The sequence below is a fragment of the Stegodyphus dumicola genome, chromosome 12 (genome assembly GCF_044657685.1).
Source record: "Stegodyphus dumicola isolate Sdum_Otavi_A_Nest chromosome 12, ASM4465768v1".
Taxonomy (NCBI): Eukaryota; Metazoa; Arthropoda; class Arachnida; order Araneae; family Eresidae; genus Stegodyphus; species Stegodyphus dumicola.
In genome coordinates this window covers 45,760,255-45,784,415 of record NC_140779.1, presented here as the reverse complement: position 1 = coordinate 45,784,415, position 24,161 = coordinate 45,760,255, and the positions used below count along the sequence as shown (strand labels likewise).

Below are 24,161 nucleotides of genomic sequence, written 5' to 3'. Positions count from 1 at the left end.
TTAGTCAGAGGCAATCCGCCTTTAACGGCCTTTACCAATATATTATACTTGACTTTTAAATGTGTGAAGAATCGAGTAAGTTGTATCCAATAGTATGGAAGTACTTGTGCACATGTTGTGCTAGACCTCAGAGATTACTAGCGACGGGATTTTGGAGGGAGAGGCTTCTGAGCTGAGACGTTGAACGTGTAGCACGTACTTTGGTGACGCTCTTACTCTGATCTGATACTAACCCAGTTCCGTAGGTGGTTAGTGATCGTTAATTTTGAACTGATATTTTTTGTTACCTTTGGGCGACAAAATTGTCATTCTTTAGAAATGTTGATGACTGCACGGATAATGATAAAGTCCGAATGTTCTTCACTATCCACGACGTCCCAACCAGCAAATGGTGCAAAAAAGATTTTGGCGAAAAAGAAAAAAGACCCACCCAGAACTGATTGAGGATGAGGAATATGAAAAAAATGACGCCACTGCAAAAGTAAGTTTTTACAAGCCTGATGAAGAAAGCAAAAGAACGTGGACTTGAGGAGGTAATAGGAAATCTTAGCTCTGCACTTCGAGATGCGCTGATGGATTTACCTGGCACTCAACACGCTAAGAAGCTGAAAAGTACTGATACCCCCCCCCCGGCTGAGCCTGTGAACCAGATGGAACCTGACGAAGAACCTGAAAATACTGATGATGGATGGATAAAACCCAAGAATCCTGTTAAAACTCCTGAGAAAGCGGAATCTACAAATTTAACGCACAAAAACCAATTTTTAACACCTTAAAAATGGAAATGTTACCGAAGAAGGAGGAGCTACCCAGTTGGAAACGCCCCCACCCATTGTGTTTCGGCGAAACGATGTGGAATGGCTCAAGCTTGACGATATTTTCCAAACTCACTGGGCAGAGGAATACGAAGCTAATGTGAAAATGAACAGCATATATGTTCATGGTAAAAACATGCAAGACTTCAAGAAAATGACTTCCATACTAAATGAAAAAAGTATTCGTTTTCATACTTACCAACTTTCGAGCGAGAAGAACGTGAAACCAATCATGAGGAACATTCCGGAAACTGTAATTGAGGAGACAATTCTTAATGATTTAAAGTGAAGAAAGTTCCCGATTGTTAAAGTCAGGCAATTTACTCGTACCAGACGTGGATTTACTGAAAGACTACCCAACGTTTTCATGGAACTACTGAGAAACGAAGCCGAAAACGCTATTTTCAATCTTAACAACATGTTTAGTTTTAATGTTAAAGTTGAGAAGTTCGCCCCTAGGAAGCGACCAACACAATGCTACCGTTGTCAGGATTATGGACATGTTACCGTGAAAGACCGAAATTGGAGAATGTCGACATTCACCAAATACGTCGGTGAAAGATCGAATATTGCACTACATTCTTGTACATTCGGACCCTCACCGGTGTATGTCGACAATCACAGATATACTCTGGTGAAAGTCGAAAAGAGAGGTCATAAAGTGCCATAATAGTTTAAGTTGTTGCAATAAATAAGATTTGAATCACATAATTTAGTAAGTTTTTTATTACTGTTATTTTATTTTCTCATTTAGAACGTATTGTATAATTAAGTAAGTTTTTAACTTCGATTATTTTCCTTTCTCATTTTGAATGTATTGTGTGTTTTAGGTTCTCATGTTCTTAAGTCCTTATTTCAAGTCTCAAGTGCGTTCATTCGCGACTGAATTACGGAGAAGAAAATATAATATTGTTATATGTTCAACATTCACCATTAGTACATGGTGAATGTCGACAATGACCGGTGTAAGTCAGAAATAAGGGTATTTGAAAATATTTCGGACATACACCAAGAGACTATGTGAATGTTGACATTCACCGGTGAAAGTCGACATTCTCCAGATTTCGGTGTTTCACCATAACAGACCTACACTACACCTATGTAAAAATCAGGAGCGATATTGCAAGTATGGTGAAAACCATAGTACCAGAAGTAGCCTTAAAAATCCTGAATGTACCCTCACCTGTTCATTTTGCGGCCAGGGACATGTCATCAGTTATCGTGGGTGTAAAGCGTACCAAGAGAACTTTGAAAGAAAGTTAAGAACCAACCCCCTCCTCACCAAGCTGGATGAAGGAAGAATTTCCAAACCTGAAAAACTTAGATGAAAACAGAGATAGCAATGACGTTAACTCTACTGCAAAACCTAAGTATAGTGAAAAGGTCAAAGGTCAGATATTTCAAATCCCGAAGGAAGCAAGCGCTGTTACAAACTGGTTATTTGATGATAAGGGGCAAGATTTTTGAAAAACATTATCATGCTTATTGAAAGAATCCGCAAAGCCAGGACTCTTGCTGATAAACTTTCTGCAGGTTTCAAAGCAAAGCTGTTACGTACCTTATGAGAATTGCGAAAGAAGAAAATTGAAATGTTCTGAGTAAGTCATATTCTTCCTTAATTTCATCATTTATCCAACTGTCACTGGAATATTACCACCAGCTTGTCGGTTTACTGACTTGCAGTTACTGTTTATTTACTATCTTAAATTTGTGTCACGTACAGCTATCCCATTTCATAACCCATCTTCGATGCTTAATTTGTCACATGTTATTACTACTCTTCAAAACTCATTCAAGATCATTACCAGGTTCTTTTTGCATCAACCTTAGAACTTTCCTAAACTGTTCTACAAGGGGTAGGGCTTTCGGCCCAGGTACCCTGGTGCACCGAAGCACCGTTCTACTGGAGGCCGATTACTAGCGACGGAAGCTCCTGTGCCGCCGTCCGTACAATAAGTAAACATTGAACAAATGATGCGCTCGTGTGGCGCCATCTATTAGTAGGGATGAAAAGATTTTAGTTGACTGCAGCTCTGGTAACGCCATCTCTTGCAGGATGGCATTTTTAAAATTTCATAAAAATTCTTCTTCTGATAAGCAATAATTGGTAAATAAAATGATGAAAACACAATTTGTAGTACATCGAAGAGTAAAAACTATTTACACACAAAGTCTACCTGCTTTGGCAGGAACAAAGTCCATAGAGCTTTGTAATTTGGTAAGTAAAGCTATAAGAAAATGAAGTAAAATCTTGGCTAAATAAGAAGAAAACGAAAATATATATTGTTACGAATTTGGTATTTAAAAAGCTAATGTTAGTTCAATTATAAATTAAATGGTTTTATTTCTCGCGCAGTGCAGCGCGTGACGAATATTAAAAGAAAGCTAAGCCGGAAAATTGAAAATACAAGAGCGCGTGCATTAAATAAATAAATATCTCTTTTTGATTTCGAGAAAGTACTGGAAAATTCTAGCGCGTGATTTTAAAATCTTATAAAAGGAGGAAAACATCTCAGTTTGTTAGTTGCTTGCTTAGTTTGTTGTTGTTTAGAAAACTGCTCTTGTTGATTGTAGCGAATTCGCGGATTAGCGTTCTTTAGCTGTTTTGAATTACGTTCTATTGGATATTTGAGTAGTTAAAAGATAACTACTGTGAGATATTGTAATACTGCATGATAATTTGAGAAAATTTAAGCATTTTTGTTGTGATAATAATAAATTTTTGTTCATTTTTCATCGGACTTGTGCATTCATTTCAAAATTAATCCACTTTGTGGGCGTGGGTTCGAATCCCACTTCTGACACCAAAAATTGTTGCGTGCGTACGGGTTCGTTATGAAATGAATGCACAAGTCCGATGAAAAATGAACAAAAATTTATTATTATCACAACAAAAATGCTTAAATTTTCTCAAATTATCATGCAGTATTACAATATCTCACAGTAGTTATCTTTTAACTACTCAAATATCCAATATAACGTAATTCAAAACAGCTAAAGAACGCTAATCCGCGAATTCGCTACAATCAACAAGAGCAGTTTTCTAAACAACAACAAACTAAGCAAGCAACTAACAAACTGAGATGTTTTCCTCCTTTTATAAGATTTTAAAATCACGCGCTAGAATTTTCCAGTACTTTCTCGAAATCAAAAAGAGATATTTATTTATTTAATGCACGCGCTCTTGTATTTTCAATTTTCCGGCTTAGCTTTTCTTTTAATATTCGTCACGCGCTGCACTGCGCGAGAAATAAAACCATTTAATTTATAATTGAACTAACATTAGCTTTTTAAATACCAAATTCGTAACAATACATTACCACCGACTATTATGGTGAATAGTGCGGGGCCTCTTGTGGCGCCGTTCAATTTTGAAATCATAATTTCTTAGTTTTTTGATGATATTCTTAGGATGACTGTCACATTTCTTAAAAAAATTATGAGAAGCTTTTAGAATTTCAGAATCCGCGGGTTTAATTTTTAAGTCATTGTGAAGAGTGCGGTTTCGTACAAACCAAGACGCATTTGTAATTATTCGGATGGCCTTGTTTTGAATTCTTTGTATTTTTTCGCAGTGAGTTCTTGCAGTTGCAGCCCACGCTGGGGAAACATACAGTAAAATCGGGCGGATAAGCTTGTAGATAAATAAATCTTTTTGTAGCGAAACTAAGTTTAAAATTTCTTCTTATGAGTGCATAGGTACTGCCTATTGCTTGGTTGGCTTTTTTACAGATATTTTCGATATGGTTTTTGAAGGTTATTTTTTGATCGAGATAAACGCCTAAATATTTAACACAGTTTTCAATTGGGATGGAGATATTATTAATTGTGATATTGTCATTTTATAACTCAGAATGCACACAATTTATATCATCTGAAGAATTATCTAATCGTTGCCACATGTTCTATTCAAATATTATAATAAATCTAAAACGATGTAGGAAAGAAATTAAACAAATTAAAAAGAAACAATTTTTCACAGACGATTTAGCGCCGCTTACCTAATGCGCATGCGCTACTCGTAAACATTCTCCTCTATCCGAGTCAGATTGGTGACAATATTTGGTGCTAATTCGAAAAACACTTATTTCCTCGGATTACATCCAAACAGCTGTATCAGCTCTTTGCGATGCTCATCTTTTCCTCGAGCAAAACACAAATATCTTTCGGATATTCTAACCTAACATTTTGTCAATTATTTGAAGTACCTACTACCTTACTGATCCAACTTTTTTTCACATTGCTGGTCTATTTTCATTCATTTCATCTTTCTTCGCCCACTGATGGCGGCTAAGTGAAATATCCCATTCTACCATCTTGATTCTTCATATTTTCCTTTAGTTGTTCCAGACATTCTTTTATCTGATGCAGAGTAAAAGTGCGCTGTCACTCACTTTCCATTCGACACAAGTAGTAAGTATTTCCTCGAATTTCGTTAAAGATACATTTCTCATTCAATAATTCAGTTCTCACTTCGTGGTAAGGCGAAACTACATAAAAACTCAAACTTTCCTCATTAAAAATTGGAAGACATAGAAAAACATAAAACACCAAATGCAGTTAAAACAATTAAAAAAAAATCTGATGTGTACACCACATGACTTCCTTGTACGGAATATTAAATTATACGCATTTTTTCTTGTATTTCATTTAAACTTATTGGATTGAATTAAATCTACTTCGCCGACAGCGCATAAACCACAATAGAATAAATGCATTCTTTAAAATTCACTCCAGTATTTGTTTACCATAGCGACACTCTGGCGCTAGATTCACTTAACAGTATTAATAATTATATAACGGAAACTAAGTTAACTGTTATATAATTATTGTATTATATAACAGTTAACTTATATATTTCATTCATATTATAACTCATAATGCACAAAATTTATATCATTCAAAGAATAGAATTATCTAATCGTTGCCACATGTTCTATTCAAATAAAGCTAGAATGATGTATAAAAGAAATTAAGTAAACAAAACAAAAAAGAAACAGTTTTACACAGACGATTGAGTATTTCTCATTTAATTAATTCAGTTCTCACTTCGCGAGAAGGCAAAAATAAAGAAATTAAGTAAACAAAACAAAAAACAAACAGTTTTTCACAGACGATTGAGTATTTCTCATTTAATTAATTCAGTTCTCACTTCGCGAGAAGGCAAAAATACATAAAAACTCAAAATATCCATATTAAAAATTACGAAGTAAATCTTAAACAATTATTTTCTCGAAAAAATTCCAGAAAGAATTAAGCATGATTTAATTGGCAATAATAAATGAATGCGTTATCGTTGTTGTTGCGAAACTAAGTTTCCCTAGATTGGCAACAAATCCACTAGTCTCCTGTTTCAAATGGAAACATCAATGGCCGCCATAAAAAAGGCTTAGCGGCACTTAGACAACTTTAAAATTGTTGATAATTCTAAAAATATTGCATACAGATTTACTAAAGGCATAAAAACCGTAACCGGAAGATAAAAACAACATAATACAATGATTTTTAAAGCAAAAAATGTACAATTTACAGACATATAAGAGTAAAGAAACTGAGATCACTGAGCCGGGTAACAGAGTGGATATATATATATGAATATATTGAAAAAGAAATTGTAAAGCTAACAAGTAATTAGACGTAAGACCTATTTGGTCTTAAAAATTTTTTGCGCATAATGCTGCAAAAAGATATTTATATACGTTTGGTGCGGCCGATTGCAACCAAAATACGAGGTGCACATCTACATCTTATAGCAGTCCTATATACAAAATTTCAACGTTCTGAGGCTACTCGTTTTTGAGTTATGCGAGATACGTACGTACATACGTTCGTGCAGACGCCACGAAAAATTCTCTTCAGAATTAATTTTAAAGCAGTTTTATACTTTTTTTTTTTTTTTGAAGGAAAAGAGTATTTTATACTGTCCTTACGTACAGATATCACGCAGAAACATCGTTAAATTGCATTCGATAGCGGTCAAAATGGATGTTTTCGTTGAAATATGCTGCCTGAAACTTTTCGCGATTACAATACTTCCTTTTTACTTCGTACAAGGAAGTAACAATTTTTATAATTAAAATTAGAGTTTCTGAGCAAAAAAAGCAATTCGGCCAGCAGGCAAAAAGGCAGAGTTTTCGGTGCACAAGACTAAAAGTGTATCAACATTTAAAGTTTGCGACGCAAAATGTCAAAACGAAATTAGTAGCGCTTCTGGGCTAACGCCGTTTGGGCTAAAAATCTACAAGTTTTCTTTTAACGTTTTGTGTGTTACGCTTATTGATTAAATATCATGTTCTTCGTCTTAAACCATAAAATTCAATTCAACAGCAATATCACAAAATATTTAAAAGAGCATATCTTTAGAATTTCCGATACACAGTCTCGCGCGCTGGAGATATTCCACCGCCCCATACAGTGTTGCCATTGCTCCCTTTGAAATCGTTGAGTTTCTTAATCAAAAACAAAAAAACTGCAAAATATGAAATAGATAATAAAACAAATTCCAAATTTGGGCTCCCAGGTGCCCATATTTGGGTGGAGATGTACGTTATTTAAAATTTGATGGCTCTAGGTACCGTTGTTTTATCACAATCTGAGAAACATTCGCACATTTATGCAGATTCTTCATTATTTAATTTCTTTAAATATAATGCAGGGCTCTAACATTTGGTGGCAACAATTTGAAAAGGGATACGCCGTTGATAGTGATTCAACGCAAAATGCCAAAAGGAATTTAATAGACCTTTGGCTAACAACGTAGCCGTCCCCCGAATTTCGATTTTGAATTTCGAATTTTATGTTTCAAATTTTGTAAAACTTTAATGGATTATTAACAACCTCAATGATTTTAAAGCGATCAGTGGCAACACTGTACAGATTAAAACAATTTTATCTCCAGCTTGCGAGACTGCTTATCGTAAATTCCAAAAATATGCTATATTACGCACAAACGGGCGCTTTTTTTTTTTTTTTTCATTTACAGGCACATACGCGTTTCTAGAGCATTTAGGCTAACGCTACGTTGGACTGAATATATTTAAAAGCGGCATATCTTTAGAATTTCCGATAGACAGTCTCGTGCGCTGGAGATACAAATGTTTTATTTCCTACGGTGTTGCCACTGCTCGCTTTGGAATTGTTCAGTTTTTTAATTAAAAATTCGTTAAAGTTTTACAAAATATGAAATAGGCAATAGAACAACTTCCAAATTCGGACTTCCAAGTGCTCATATTCGATTGGAGGGATACGTTATTCAAAATTTGTGGCTCCAGGCCCATTATTTTTTTCACAAGAAAACATACATACGTTTATGTAGATTCTTTTATTATTTAATTTCTTTAAATATAACAGAGAGCGATAATATCTGGTGCTATAAAATTTCAAAAGTGATTCCAACTTTTATAGTGATTTAACGCAAAATTCCGTTTTGAAACGTTTATGGCTAACGCCATTTGAGCTAAAAAGTATTTTAGCAAGCCATCTTCCTAAGAAAATTGTACATTGATATGTTAAACTGAGAAGAGTCTGAAAAAAAAAAAAAAAAAAAAAAAAAAGAGTGAGGGAGGAAGAAAAAGAAAAGAAAAATATATGCCAGTATTTAACACTTCATCTCGAATTCTACACACATGCTGCTTTTATAATTTTTGCAATTTTGCTGTTGAATTGTATATGACAAAAGTGCCTGGAAAATGACGCTTAACAATAAAGCCAAAAAAGACAAAATGAAATGGGTTAGCAGGAGTGAGTGGAACAGCAGACTGGTAGACTGCGAGCTCAGAGAGAGCGTAGAAAAACCTTAACAAAACTTTCTGTGCGACCAATAAAATCTGGGTCCTTTCAGATTTCTTCCCCTTTTTTTAAAACGAATTTCTGAATATTCATTGCTAATTTAGCGCCCCTTCTATTTGTTCACCACCTTGTTTGCCCCTTCTATTTATTCCCTCGTCCCGGCTCTGGCAAGAGTGTATAGCTGTTGAAATCTGCAGATGAACACTTTTTCTAGAGCAGGGTTTCTCAACCGGTGGTACGCAAGAGAAAAATATGTGGTACGCAAAGAAACAAAGTATTTTTAACTATTAAATCCAAGAAACTAACCCCTATAGAATAAAGTTTCAAGTGAAACATCCCACACCCTCATTAATGTGCCGTCCGGACCCCTCCTGCTACGCCACTGACACATGCTGTTGAATACTGTAAAATAATGATAACATTGCTGGAAAATATTGTAAAAAATTTAAATTTTATTATAAATGTATTAATTAATTAAAATCTAGGAATGCAGAAGTTTAAATATTAAACGAGTTAGGTTAGATTCAATAAGCATGTACTGGCAACAGTATGCTGCCTTTAAAATTTTTTTAAAGGTTTCTTAAATTAGTTTGGAAACAAAATTGTTCGCTCACTGGTACGACTATAAATACATTTCACAATTCTTACTTATGTCTCTAATTAATTTATAATAACTTACAGTTCTGAGTTACATAAAGTATTCACTGTATTATGCAAAATGAAAGATTCCACTAAATTATTTCCTTATAGCAAATTTTGTCGCTATTGCTTTCTTTTTTATGCAATTAAAATGCAGAAGAAGCGCTTCATGGGAATTTTTGCATTCACGCGTATTTAATACGATTATGCTTTGAATGAATCATTTTATCAATAATATCTGTTCTTTTCATTTCGAAAACAAATTAACCGCGCTAAAAATTATTATTTAAACTTGGATTACTTGATTCGTTCTTTTGCCGTACGTTGTCCTTGTACTTGGCGAGCAGATGTGGTAGTTTTGTGGCAACCAATGAGAATTCAGATGCTTGTGACGTCGTCCGCGCGAGATCGACGAGAAAGCAGAGTTGGCTGTAATTTTTTGCGCTGTAGCATGTCATGGCCGCCATTGCGAGATTTCTGTTTAATTCGACTGGATAAATATCTTGTTGAAAGCATAAAGTGTTGGGATTATATTGAGCATTTCTGCATGTACATGAAATAGTGTTGTGAAGTGGATACGTCGATCTATATGCGATTGGAGTATTACGCATATTAGCTTCTACAATCCTTTGTACGCAGTTCTCAGGGACCAGTATAAGAGTGCGTCGATATCACGTGGTGACCGTTTTTTTTTTACCTGCACTGCTACATCCTTTGTGCGGCGGTTAAGCATGAATACGGCTTATCGGAATATTTTGTGCATAGTATGGTGTACAGCAAGTGAGATGTTTTGCATATTGTGTGGGTGTTCGGTGTGATATGCAATCATAATATTGGATTATAAAGCGGAAATATCGAGATTTGGAGTAAGATCACGTGGCTTCATTATGGAAACGCGCCATTTCAAGGCGTTGGCGTAACAACAAATCTTGTTTCTTGACAAAGTAAGGTATGAGAACATTAATTACATTCTTTTTATATTAGTTTTTCCTCATAAAAATGATCTGTTGCAGATATATTGCAACAGAGTATATGAATTGCGCGACTTAAAATTAAAGAGGTTCCAATGGAATCATTATTTGCATGTTGTCGCCGGCTTCGCTTAGGGTATGTTGCCTAACCGTTATGGCCCCCGCCCTTACGAAGGCGGATAGGCGAGCAGATTGTCTTCCTGTTGTGCTATCTGATCCGTTTTGTGCATTTAAAACGTCCGATTCACAAAACAGTGAGGAGAGAATTAACACACTGAGTGCTACCAAGTCACCTTGTAAGTCGGCGTTCCTTATACGCCGGCGGAAAACATGGCTTGGAACATCTGTCGGATCAACAATCGGATTTTTTCCTAAAATTCGATTTTCTGCAGGAAACCCTAAATTCATATTTGATAATAGTAGCATAAGAACAAATGATGTCAAGAGCAAAATATGGCAAAGTACAAAAGTTACTACTGCCCTTGCAGATAGAGCGAAGTTAAAATATACAATGAGCAAAAATAATAGCTCTATTAAAAATATGGGTTTAGCTAAAGCTAATACGTCTCTTGGTTTACAAAACCTGAAAAAGATGAATAAGGTTTCTCAGTGTCAGAATGAGGAAGAAAATCCTTTAAGATTGTTAGATGTTGGGGATTCTTCTCCAGATCTGCCAGATTCAACAAATTCCGAATTACAGAGTGATTTGACAATTACTGAGATTTTTAAACCTGTTGCGGATCATGCTGCGGAAGACGTAGTATCGTCATCTGATGGTGATGTGTTTGTGCCCTGTTCGAGCAGTAAAACGGAAGTGTTGCCTTCAGTTTTTGATAATGCTACAGGTACAGTGACTGCTACATGTACAAATTCCATTTTGACATCTTCAGTTTCTGACTGCGTCATTCCACCATCATCGACATGTTCTTCACGATTAACAGTTAAGTTGTCAGAATCTGACAGTGTTTCTTTATTACCAGTTACATTGAAAGTTGCAGGAGAAAATGGAAGCATTTCCAGTTGTTCTTTGGAAGATAAAAGTGTTGCACTTAGTTCTGTTCCTCATAGTGTTGATCCTCCTTGTGCTGATGTAGATGTGCCATCGATTACATCAGGAAATCGTAGCCCGTTAAGTGTAAGACATACACTATTGGGAAGTTCAAATTTAGTTTCTAAAGAAAGTTTTGAAACTAATACTTCAAAATGTTCTGTCTCTGTGTCAGATATGCCTGTATCGTCATCCGCTGTCATGTCACCATTGTCGTCATCATCATCTACTGATGGTCTTGTATTGTCCTTGGCATCTGAGGATAATCCAGAAGCCAAGCAGTCAGAAACTTTAGTTACAGAGATGATACCTGCTGATGGTACCTCAGCAATGGCACCATCTACCGTTTGCAATTTAGTAGTTTCATCAGAAGATATTGTAACAGAGCCATTAAAATATTCAGCTTCAAATTTGTCATTACCATCAGCTTCAGTGTCAGAAACTTCAGAAGATTGTTTGAAATTGCCTCCCTTTACAGATGAAACTTTGGAAATTTTTACAATTCCTGAAGAACTGTTGAACCCAGTTAATTCTATTTCATTGCAACAGTTAGAGGCATCTAAAATTTATTTTAATGCCCCACTTATTGAATTGGGATTGCAAATCTCTACTTCAGTACCTATTGCTGACAGTTCAACAACCAAAAAAATATTGAATTATGAAAACAGTTTGGTGCCTAATATTGGAAAACAAGCTTTTTGTTGCCCTCCCACTTTAAAAGATTTAAAACTTATTGAGAAATTACATTTGGATATCATGGAGAAAACAAATTTAGGTAAAGAACAGTCTTTGTTATTGTTAAGTAAACATATGGTTGCTCATGTAAAGAAGGAGTTAAGGAACTTCGTTGAGCATTATCAAAGGAAATTCAATATTCCTTGTCAGCGTCAAGTTCGTAATAGCAATTCTAAACCTGGTAAAGAACTAGTTGACCTAAAAGCTGAGCTCTTACAAAATGAAGATGTGAAAAACTTGTCCACAGCTGCTTTAGTGAGTTTAGTTCGTAAATTAGAGTCTTCTGGTTCTCCAGGAAAATTACTACCCCAGCAAAGCAGTTTTTCTCAAAATAGTGAACTTGCATCTGCTGAAAGTGCAAATGTGACTTTTGATCCTGAGGAATATGCAGATATTAAGCACACAAGTAACATGTTGCTGACCAGCATGAGAAACTTATTAAAATCTGTGGATTCTGATGAAACAGATGATTCAGATGAGGATTCAGCAGAAGAGAAAAAGATAGAAACTTTTTCTCCATTGTAAGTATTTTTAAGTATTTCTGTCATATGTATTCTAAGATGTTAAAAATGTTCATGTAGTATTCTAAATCATTTTCTAATGGAGTATGTAGAAATGAAAATAATTGCTTATGTTCATCAGCTATCCTTTTTAATCAAGGAATATATGTAATTGTAGGCTTTATGCTTCTCGCACCATTGTTCATAGTGCTGGGGGCTTGATTTTTGCTAGGGTAGATAGGATATATATTGGGCTTTCAATTTAAATACCTTCTGTTCCTTCTCTGTATTATTAAAAGTATGTAAAATTTTGCGTATAGCTTCACGGGGGAACATCTGCTATGTAAAATTGGAGGGGCAGCCCTTTGTAACAGATTTTTAAATCGAGCTCTGGTAATTCTTAAATGTTTTGAATTCTGATTTATTTGGAATTTTTTGGAAAATGTAACTTGAGTTACAAAGATTTATTTTGAACATATAAATGAAACAGGTTTTCAATTAGTGTAGGTAAACTTGTTGAAAGCTCTTGCATTGGGAATATTAGATATTTTGTTGTATTGAATGTTATAATTGCTCTTGTAATAACCCTGAAAAAATACAAGCCAAAAAGTTTATTATTGCACTGTGTTGTCTGCAAGAATAGTACCTTAATAATTTCTATGAAGGTATGCACTCATTTGCAATTAGAGTAAATGATTGATTATAAGAAAATTGCATTTTAGTAATAGAAATTGAACTTGTAATTTTTTGAAATAGAATCTTCTTTATATCCAAATTCTGTATACATTTAATATTACATATTTATGATAATATACTATTTGATTTGCTATGATTTAACCATGACTATGCATAGTGTATTTTTGTGTTAATTGCACTTTTTATTTTTTCTAAAACATATGAAAAGCAATTTCTCCTAAGGTTAGCTTATGTAGACTTCAGTATTATTAGCTTAATTATACCAAATTGTGGATTTGTTTGAGTGCATTTTTATCAAAGCCTTGGGTTTTGAATTGGGTACATAAACTGTTTTCTTAAAATACTAGAATTTTTGGTACTTTCTAGTTAAACCAGTATTGTGCTTCTTCAGCTAAATTCCTTCCTTCCTTAATTATGCTATGTGTAGCATGCAAATTTTGAAAGTGGCAATTTTTTAATTATTAAATTTAATATGTTTGAAAGGTTCACATTTATTTGGCTTTAATTTGACCACAAGATATTTCAAACTGAAAGGTGGTTGTACTGGTAGTTCGACCCACGTTCCTTTGTGTGCTGAAGTAACTTAACATATTTCAACAGAATTTATAAATCATTATTCTCTTTCGGTGAATATATTTAATATTGTCAGGAATACCAAAACAGTTAAATTGCAATGTTGGTGAATAAGCATGAGAAAAATGCAGTAATAATGCATTTGTTGCTATTTTCGTGCAGCATGTGTTTGTAATTAATAACTGTCAGCTGTATAAGTTTTATTATTTGTAATGGAATTTAAGCTATAAAAATTTTCCTTTTTAACAAAAAACGTTTCTTACGATCTTAAGATAGTTAAAAATATTACTAATGTATATTGAGTTTTAGTTGTGTTTAATATGTGCCTTTTTAAAAAATTTAATGATAAAAGAAACTTCCTAACTTTTATATATGCTGTCATAAGTTAGAAAAACGTTTTATTTTTGTGATTCTGGTGATTGGAAAAATTAATCCAGATGTGGTACAGAATAATGCAGATTGTGATTTTTTAATTACTTAGGCATATAATTTTGAGATTTCCAATTTGAATGTGATTATCAGCAAAACTTTTAATTGAAAGTAATTAAGCCCTTAATTGAATTTCAGAAAACTATAATGCAATATTAGGAGGCAAGATTACTAAAAGTTAACTTTTATCGCAATTTTATTAAATCGAAAAGGGCTGCAGAAACTAATTTTTTCATAAATTTACTCAAAATTATTAATTTTGATTTTTGTCTTAAGGCCATTTTAGGAATCTTTAGTCGTGTGACTTGATATTGTAGGGTAAAGTGACCACATTTTCATCGAGATTAAGCGGAACAAATGGAATGAAATGAAAATTGTAATTTAATTATGAAAGCAGACCAATAATTAAAAAAAATGTATTTTATTGTATACATTCATTTACTTATCTATAAATATACAAAATATATTTATTATTAACTATTGGTAACTATAAAAATATTTGTAAAAAAACTATAATTTAAATACTATGTTTTTTAAATAATTTAAAATTTTATTTAAAGTAATTTATGGTGGTTTTCTTTTACGTTCATATTTTTTATCCGAGTGAATACTTTGCAATAGATTCGGATCATTTATTAAAAATGTCATGAAATTTTTCACATGAATTGGTCAAACTATATTTTATGCTTAATACATATTTTAAAGTTTTAATGTTCAACTGCGTTTTTTTTTCAATTGTCCATATTTTATTGGTACTAGAAAAACATGTTCTATTACTGCATTTGTTCTTAGAAATATTAAAATGAATATTTCCTGTTTAAAATGAAGGAATAACTCCATCCATTTTTTTGTCTGTTTCCACATTTGCAGACTGCGAACATTTAATTTTTTCTTCAGTAACGTATATTTTTAAAAATAACACCTCATCAAAAAGATCATTTTCGCAAATATTTTTCAGAAAATGGTTACTAATATATTAAAAAGATTTTTTAGCATATTCCCATAAAATCTCCGTCTTTAATGTCACCCAATAAAAATTTTGGTTGATCTTTACATTACGGTAACTTGGCGATTTTTTGGCGAAACTTCGGCGACCAACTCCCCTACAGCAACCCTCTATTTTTTTTCCCCGCCGCCATTTTGTCTTCACGAAGTAAAGACATGTTTCTTTTCTTCTTATCTACTGAACACTTCTTCCAACAATCTACTAGCCGAATTACACTTATGCTAGAAATTTTATCAAACAAAACTGCTTAATCATGACAAATATTCACTGCAAAATTCGGAAAAAGTGCACAATACCATACACCTTACGCGTTTTTCAAAATAACACATACACATAAACCATGTACACGCCGACTTATTTTTACTTAAAAAAACATCCCAGAATTGCACAAAAATGGCATTGCGCACACTCTTCACTATATCCATGTACACTGCTTTTTTCTCATAAATTCGAAAAATTTCACGAAAATACATGACAATTTTCTCAATCTTTAAACCCGGTAAAAAGAACATATATGAAATTACCTGATCGCGAAAAAGTATTTACCCTTTACAAATATGAACATTTCCACATATAAAATAAATAAAATATCCAAAAACTTTTACCTCTAAATCATCTATTACATTATACACGTCACCAACGAATTCATACATGAAGCATTACAAATATTTATTATCAAATATTTAAATTATTTCCATGCACATTTATTTCAACTTAAACATACACCAAATTCCTACAAGTATAAAATTCACAAAATAACTATCATTTCATTAAAATATAATTAAATTCAAAAACACTTAAAATATACATGAGCACATACATTCAATTAATAAAAATTACCTTACAATCCTAATTACTTTAAACTAAATCATTGCTAATAACAATTTTCCCAATAATACCAAATTCCTTTCCACCTTACATTTCCAACAATGCATAAAAATAATTAAAAATACTAACTTACCTAATCTCCTTCAGAATCTTCATTACGTGGCGGATACACTTTTCTTCATTCTCTTTCAGAATCTTTAAAATCATACTTATCTTTCAAAGCAAGATACCAGGTAAAATAAATAACATAATAAAACATGTTTATTTCTCTCTCACACAACCTTCAAAAACATTTCTTACTATCCTTTTCAATACCACTAAATACCCATTTCGAATTCACTTTACTTACGGCCATGGGATCCAAAAATTCACAAACACTATTTCACACAACATAGAATAAAGCCAAATACAAAATTTCCAGATTTTTTCCCGATTTCCCCCCTTTTCCGATTAAAGAACCGTAATTCGTCCATTAATATCACATGACATATCCCATGATCTCTCATTTCCCCCACACAAAATAATGCGTAATTGGAACTCAGTACTGCTCACATTATTACCAAAGTCCCAGGTAGTAACTTTTATCGCCTCCAAAATGTCGCCAAACTACCAGTTACCGTAATGTAAAGATCAACCAAAATTTTTAATATCCTCAAATTTAACTGTCTGTTCAAGATATTCCAAGCAGTTATAAAAATTTCTGACTTTCGGAAAATCAGGTTGTTTAATGGCACCTTGTTCTTTCAACCTAATGATGTCCTTTCGAATAACTAAAGGAATGTAATCGTTATCAATTCGTTGTCGCAATTTTGTTTTTAAATTATTGATTCTGTTTTACACTTCCGTAATTGAAATTTTGTCCCCTTCAATAGTTTTCACAGCATTGTGAAATAATGTAGCATGGTTGTAGATGAACTGATGCCAAATTTGTGATGTCATTTTCAATAAAGAGCTGCAATATTTTTTGGCATTTATTTTGTGATTAAAAAGTATGATTTTAATGGTTCGTATATTTTTAAAATATTTTCTACAGCTGGTAAAAAATTCTTTTATATTCGATTTCTGCACTTTCACAAAAATCCTTCAAACTTTCAAAATGCACAGTATATATATATATATATATATATATATATATATATATATATATATAAATAGAAATAAATTTTTGGAATAATATTTTCAAGATCCACTGGAAGTAAGTTGGATGCTGTTTGAATAGTAAGTACTGTGTAGAATGTGTGCTGCACAACCTATTCCAATAATTTTTTTGTTCAAATGTTCGTTAAGTTTCGTAAAAACATTATTGATTCCTCTTCTAGCTTTTGTACCAAAATTTGCATTAGTATTATCCTCAAAATAGGCAATTTTATTGTTCAAATTACTCTTTTATAAAATAGAACTTATCGAATCAAAACGTTTCGCCCAACAATGAAACAAAATCTAATATTCCAATTTTTAATTCCTGTTTCTGGATCAAAAAGGTCTTACAATTGTGGGATATAATTTTAAATCTTTGTGCTTGGAACCATCATAATATATGGATATAAATGTACATTTATCTTATTCTTTTGGCTAATCTTTGGAATATGGTAACAGATAGTTTGGGGACATTTTGGTAAGGCGATAAAGGTTACTAGCTAGGACTTTAGCAGTTTACATGGATAAAGTCAAGAGTGTGCGCAATGCCGTTTTTGTGCGATTCTGGGATGTTTTTTTAAGTGAAAATAGGTCGACGTGTACATGGATGATACCGTGTGTGTGCGATTAAAAACGCGGCGAGAAAGTGGGCGATTCTGCACTTTCTCCCAATTTCGCACCTAATCTTCATCTTGATTAAAGACTTTTGTTCCATAAAAGTTCTAGCATAAGTGTAATTCGGCTAGCAGATTGTAGGAGAAAAATGTTGATTTAAAAAAAAAAAAAAAAGCCTTTTCTTCGTGAAAACAAAATAGCGTCCAAAAACAAACTAGCAGGTTGCTGCAGCAGGGCTGGTTGCCAGATTTTCACCAAAAATCGCCAAGTTTCCATAATCCAAAGATTAACCATTCTTTCTGCAATTGTGAAAACGAACATAGTGAAAAAAACGTTACAAATAATTGCTTCGACTTTTGTCCTTGCACATGCAAATTTTCAATGTTTTGATCATTTGTGATGTACAATCAATTGATCTGAAACTGTGATTGTGGTTTATGGTGTGGAAAGCAAATAGCCTTTCAGCTAATGCTTGCTGTTTCTCCGTTAACAATACATATTCCTTGACGAGACTTAATGAAAATGATAGAACACCACCGAGTAAATTTAACTCGTTACATTGCCTAATTTAGTTTATTGATCTGAAACTTTGATTGTGGTTTATGGTGTGGAAAGCAAATAGCCCTTCAGCTAATGCTTGCTGTTCCTCCGTTAACAATACATATTCCTTGACGAGACTTAATGAAAATGATAGAACACCACCGAGTAAATCTAACTTGTTACATTGCCTAATTTAGTTTACTCTGCATCCATTTTATGCTTTTTTTCCTTTTTATTATGTATTTTTTATTTCTTTATATTTGCTGTAATAATTAATAAATAATAGGTAATATATTTTTACAATACATTTAAAATAAGAAATGCAGATGTTTTCTGTAAAGGGGGATGTTTTAAAAAAATCAGCAGGACGTGGGACAGTCCTCCAAAAAGTGGGACTGTCCCGCCAAAATTGCGACGTGTGGTTACTTTATTTTAGGGGCATTTGAAATTCAGTTCTTACTTCCTCTCTTTGAGTTAAATTTCATTGAGAAAAGGAATATGTGTTCTGTTTTATTCTTAATTTTTTTAATGATAGATATTGTTGAGGTAAAATCATACCATATAAAGGTATCCAGAGGGTGTCAGTTATTTAATATTCTAATATTGGTACAATAATTTAAGGCTGCTGCCTTCACAGTAAGAAGCAGTGGACTCGCTGCCCAACTACACTCCATGGTCAATGATGCTGGGAGTGTCCTGAATCATGTTTGATTCTCAGACGTAAGAACACAGCATGCTGATTTAATAACAAATAAACAAAAAAATTAAGTTCACCTCTTAAGGGAACAAAAAAGCTTTGAAGGAAAGACTTTGTCTCTAGCAATTTATAAGGTAAAAACTGATTTCTGTAGATTTAAAAATTTTTATTTGTATTAAATTGACATGGAGAACTTCTCCAAGTCAAGTTTAATACATGCAGAATAAAAGCTGGTAAGTAATCTTTAATATACTGCTGCCTTTGAAACAGCCAAGAGGAATTTCAATACAACTATAAGCAAGTATATGAATTTAACATAAAAAATGTATTTAAATGAAACTTATGACACTAAAACAAAATTGTTTCACTTATTGATTGATGTTATCGCCGAGATTTTCTTCAGCACTGAAATAAATATCTTTCTTATAACAAAATGTCCAGGAGTAAGAATAGAAAGATCATTAGGATTGTTTGCCAGACTGGTCTGAAATACAGGCAGACTTCGACTAAGTTTTTCATATGTAAGGCTTGCATTACAAGCTATACATTTCAGATGAAATTTCAGGGATTGTACCCTAGCTTCCCAAGGTCTGCCAAAATGAGGATCTGAGGGTGGTTTGAATAACCATTTTATGTTTTTAGATTGAAGATTGTTTCATTCTTCCAAAGCATGGCAGTTTCTTTAGCAAGCTGTTTACTTGCAGCATGAAAGTTTGTATCACCATTACTGTAGATTTCCATTGGTTTTCCTCGATGGGGAAAGTAATCTCTTTAGGCATGCTAAAGTGGTCTTTTGATGAGCAGTTACCGCTCATTCCAAATGCAGCCTTTCTCGCCAAGCATATGAAGTTACAAATGTAAGATTTCGTATTATAATTTCCACTTCTTTTAAAATATTCAGTAGTAAAAAGGGTCCAGAGAAATCAACACCTACACGCTGGAATACAAGAAATTGAATGTGGAAGGTCAGCCGTAACTTGTTGTGTGGTTTGAGGGCAGTTGCAAAATCACACAATACATTTTTGAAAAAATTTTTTTAATTATGTCTCTTAAGGAAATAATTTAAAACCTCTCTGATGTAGTTTGTAGAATTGTTGGACCAGCATTCAGATGTTACAGATGATAGTGTCTGATAAGCATTTCAGTAACATGATTTTTAGGAAGCAAAAAGTCTTTCAGCAGACTCAGGATCTCTTGGTCGAGTGTATTTTCAGTTGAAGGTTTTCTTAACTGCTCAGGACCACAATTCAGAAATACTAAAAGCAAAACTCTCATACCCATATCTACAGGTTTCAGAAACTTTTTACGCACGAAAACATATTTCACTGCAATGATTTCTTTTTGTAATGATTCTCTTAGCCACCATTTACCAGAAGTCCAGATGAGTACTTTGCTCACAAATTATATTATAAATAACTTTTAATTTTGTGGGGGCATGGTGTTGTAAGTAGAAGACTTTTGATGCATCCTGTTCAATCTCCTCCTCCAGAAATTTCCATATGCCCATCCCACATATACACTTTCATATGAAGTCTTGGTAATGCTGTGCAATCTTGAAAGCTGGTAATGCTGTGCAATCTTGAAAGCTGCTTAAAGCTTTTTCTCTAAACTGTAGAATCTCTTCATTGCTTGTTTTGATTCACCCAGCTGTTCATATGAATTCAGAAAAGGAAGTCTAGCAATGAACTTGATCAATATCTCTGGAATATGTGTTTTGAAATTGTTGTTCAGATACCTTTTCTTTCTTAGAAAAATATGTCTGGATTTGGTCCATTTTCTGTCCTAAAATTTTATATTAAGTTGGTCAGTAATGCATTCAATATGATTTACCTTAGTAAAGTAGTAGTACATCCTGATAAATTAATAGTTCCTGAAATTATCTATCGAAATACAGAGCAAACTAGGAAGAGAAAACCCTTCCTTTTTTATTACTCACTTCTCCTTTTAACGCTGGAAAAGCTGTATCCACTCCTAGCAATATACCAGCAGGACTCGATTTATGAAAGGAAGGATCGACAAGAGCCAAATCTAATTCTCATGAATTTTAGTATCAGCTAATGTATGTAGCAAATTGCCTACAATCTTGCTTCATAAGAAATCCTGAATCTGTAAATTCCTATTCTATTCCAAAATGAGGTGTGTAAATTTACAATACGGTGCATGAAATTGTAATTCTTTCCTTTGTCCTAGTCAAACAAAGATGACCAGTCAAACAACCATCTTCTGTGATAAAATGAGCCTGACTTCCAGGTATCAGTGTACGGCGCAGTTCATATTTTCGTACAGAATCTAAAACATTTGTTATTATTATACAAAGTAATACCTCTTTACCCACAGCTGCCTTCGCTTGGAAATCATGTCTTATCTGATTCATCCCAGTACAAACACATACAACTGGCTCCTCGTGAGTTGTAGGTGAAATTATTAAAAAAAAATTAGCTAATGGCCCTTGGAATAGATTGGCTGCATAAAAGTTGAAAGAGTACTTGGCATTTTAGTGTCTTGATTAATTGTTTGAGCCTGATTGGTGTTTGAGCTTTTGGTATGTAAGGCCGTCGTATAGCTATTGATGATTTAAGTTTATCAGTACTCGCACAATTATCAGGTGTTTAAGAAATATTATTACACTTTATTGATCAATTTTTGCACCAACGTACTGCTACATTTGATCAAAGGATGATCCATGCCTCATTTGATTATTTTTTCTATCATTAATATTTTTACATAGGAACTAGAATCATTAAATTTACAGTTTTGCAAGATATGCATTTGAGTTTGTAAGAATGATTAATGTATTTCAAATTTCGTACAGTTCTTAAAAGTCCTTAGTTTTTTTTTTTTTAAATTTCCCCCAAACTCGCAAAAGGTCTTTAATTTTAATCATCTGAAATTTCTGTCTGTTTTTACAACTGCCATTTTGAGTGTGAATAAGCATTTTGGAGGAATATTTTCCCCGATTCACTGACAAATATGGTTATCTTTTGAATGGGTTATAATTTATTCCTATTTCTAATATAAATGGTGTTATATGACTGGGCAAGAAATACTCTTACACAATTGTTAGAAAAGAGAAGTATTTCAAAATTATTTAATTTTTTTCCTACTGAAGAGCTCTTAAACAACTTTTGCAAATGTAAATTCTTTTATTAAACTGTTCTAAATTTGGTGATTTTAAGATAAATTTCTATAGAAAAATTAAAATTTTCTGAGATTTGTGAATTTTTAGATGATTTTTTTAGAAAATTATAATATTAATAAATTTCATCAAAATAATGATCTAATGTGAAACATAAGCTTTTCAAAATTATTTCATTTTTTCTAATGAAGACCTCTTGAATAACTTTTTGCTTTTGGTAAAGTGAATTCTTTTATTAAACGATTCTAAATTTGATTTTAAGATCAGTTTTTCTAGAAAATTTTTAATTCGGAGATCTGGGAATTTTGGATGATTTTTTTAAAAACATTATAACATTGATAGATTTCATTAAAATAATGGTAGTATAACAAAATTATATTTAAGAAATAGCATTATAATAAAACATTTTTTCCCCTTAATATTATAGAGTGACATTGCTTTTCATTTTAGTGACTTATTATACATTTTGAATATGAAAAATAAACAAGGTAATAAATGCTATAAAGCATAATTTACAAAAGAAACGAAACAATTCTTAGCAAAAGCATAATTTAAAATATCTTTTTAATTTTTTCATGGCAAGAGCTTTCCCCATACAATTGTCTCAGAATGTGCATCAGTTTTCTTTATAAAATTAATTTTATACTTTTCCCTCTGATTTTTTTAGCTTAAAGGGGCAATCAGATTTTTTAACCTTTAAGGGGCTATTAATTTCATTTTGGCATTTTGCATCATCCACTCTTAAACGGCATTTCAAATTTTTGCCTCCAAATATTAGAGCCCTGCATTATATTTAACCCTTTGTCAGTTAGGGAAATGAGCAGTTTTCGTTTACTTAATTCGTACAGTATTACGAGTAAACAGTAGTCAAAAGTGGCAGCTGTCCCCCTCCCCCGTTCTTTTGTTCCTGCTTTCAACTCAATTAAGAAATTTATAATTGATACGTGTGGTAACAGGAAGGTTCAGGTAGTCATTTGGGTCTTTCAAGGTTACAGAAGAAAATCTGAAAGGAATAATTGTTAAAAAAACTAGAAATTCATAAATTTAGAGAAGATATATATGATAATCTTTGCTGAAGATCATCAGGATTCCATATGATAATCTATACAAATATGTAATGGAAGTAAAAGACTAATTGTCATAACATACACAATCTCCATTGCAGGATTTAAATAAAAGAATGTCAACAGCATAAGTGTGGATATTTTGAAGATGAGTTCATGCTGCATATCTAATACGAATTATGAAGATGTTGAATTTGTTTTGATGATTAGTCTATATCCCTTATGCATATTCTCTGTAATTGGATAAATCTTTTAAAACTTTGGATTAAATATCCTGTCTTGGTCAACTGACAAGTGTTCTATAAGAGAACAATGCAGAATTCACATTCATTTAGAATTCTAAAATTTCGGAGAATGAAACTCGAGCTACTCAAATCATTTTGCAAGATTTTTTTTTATCCTAAAACCAAAAGCTTGGTACTGCTCATGAATTTAATAATTGGTTAAGAGATGTACTCAGAATCTTCATGAGATATGTCACTGAACTTAACTAACTTTCTGCTATCGAAGGGAAAATGTTTTGGGCTTTTATTTCATAAATCATAATTCGTTTATAACAAATTAAGCATCCGTTTTCTAGAGGCAATATACTTAAAATAGATTATGTATTTAGACATACATAATTAATTTTGATAATATAGTGACTATAAACTTTAATTTCCGTAGCATTCTTTATAGAAAATAGTAAATAAATATGCTTTGCTGTTGGAACAACAGGTTACAAATATTGGGTCACCAGGAAAGTTCTGTAGTTTGGCGGTAATTAACCTTTTCGCGATGGCGCGCCTTTGTTTAAGACGTTCGTGCGGGACGGAAGGAAATCGAAGGCAGTCACCGTACAGGACGGAGGTTTTGCATCGCTAAGACTAATTTTATTTAAAAAATCAGGGGTAAGAAAAGTTTCGCTTTCGCTTCTAGCATCGCAATTTATGGTATCATTTTAG

The 24,161-nt window shown here is 32.9% G+C and overlaps 1 protein-coding gene across 1 annotated transcript in view; it reads left to right on the top strand.

Moving 5' to 3' along the window:
• The first annotated feature begins 9,644 nt into the window (after nucleotides 1-9,644).
• nsl1 (non-specific lethal 1) overlaps nucleotides 9,645-24,161 on the top strand; it is a 71,167-nt gene continuing 56,650 nt past the window's right edge. Inside the window, exon 1 of the mRNA XM_085827681.1 lies at nucleotides 9,645-12,517. Within this exon, the coding sequence (XP_085683807.1) occupies nucleotides 10,326-12,517 (2,192 nt within the window). The 5' untranslated portion in view covers nucleotides 9,645-10,325. The remainder of the gene's footprint in view (nucleotides 12,518-24,161) is intronic.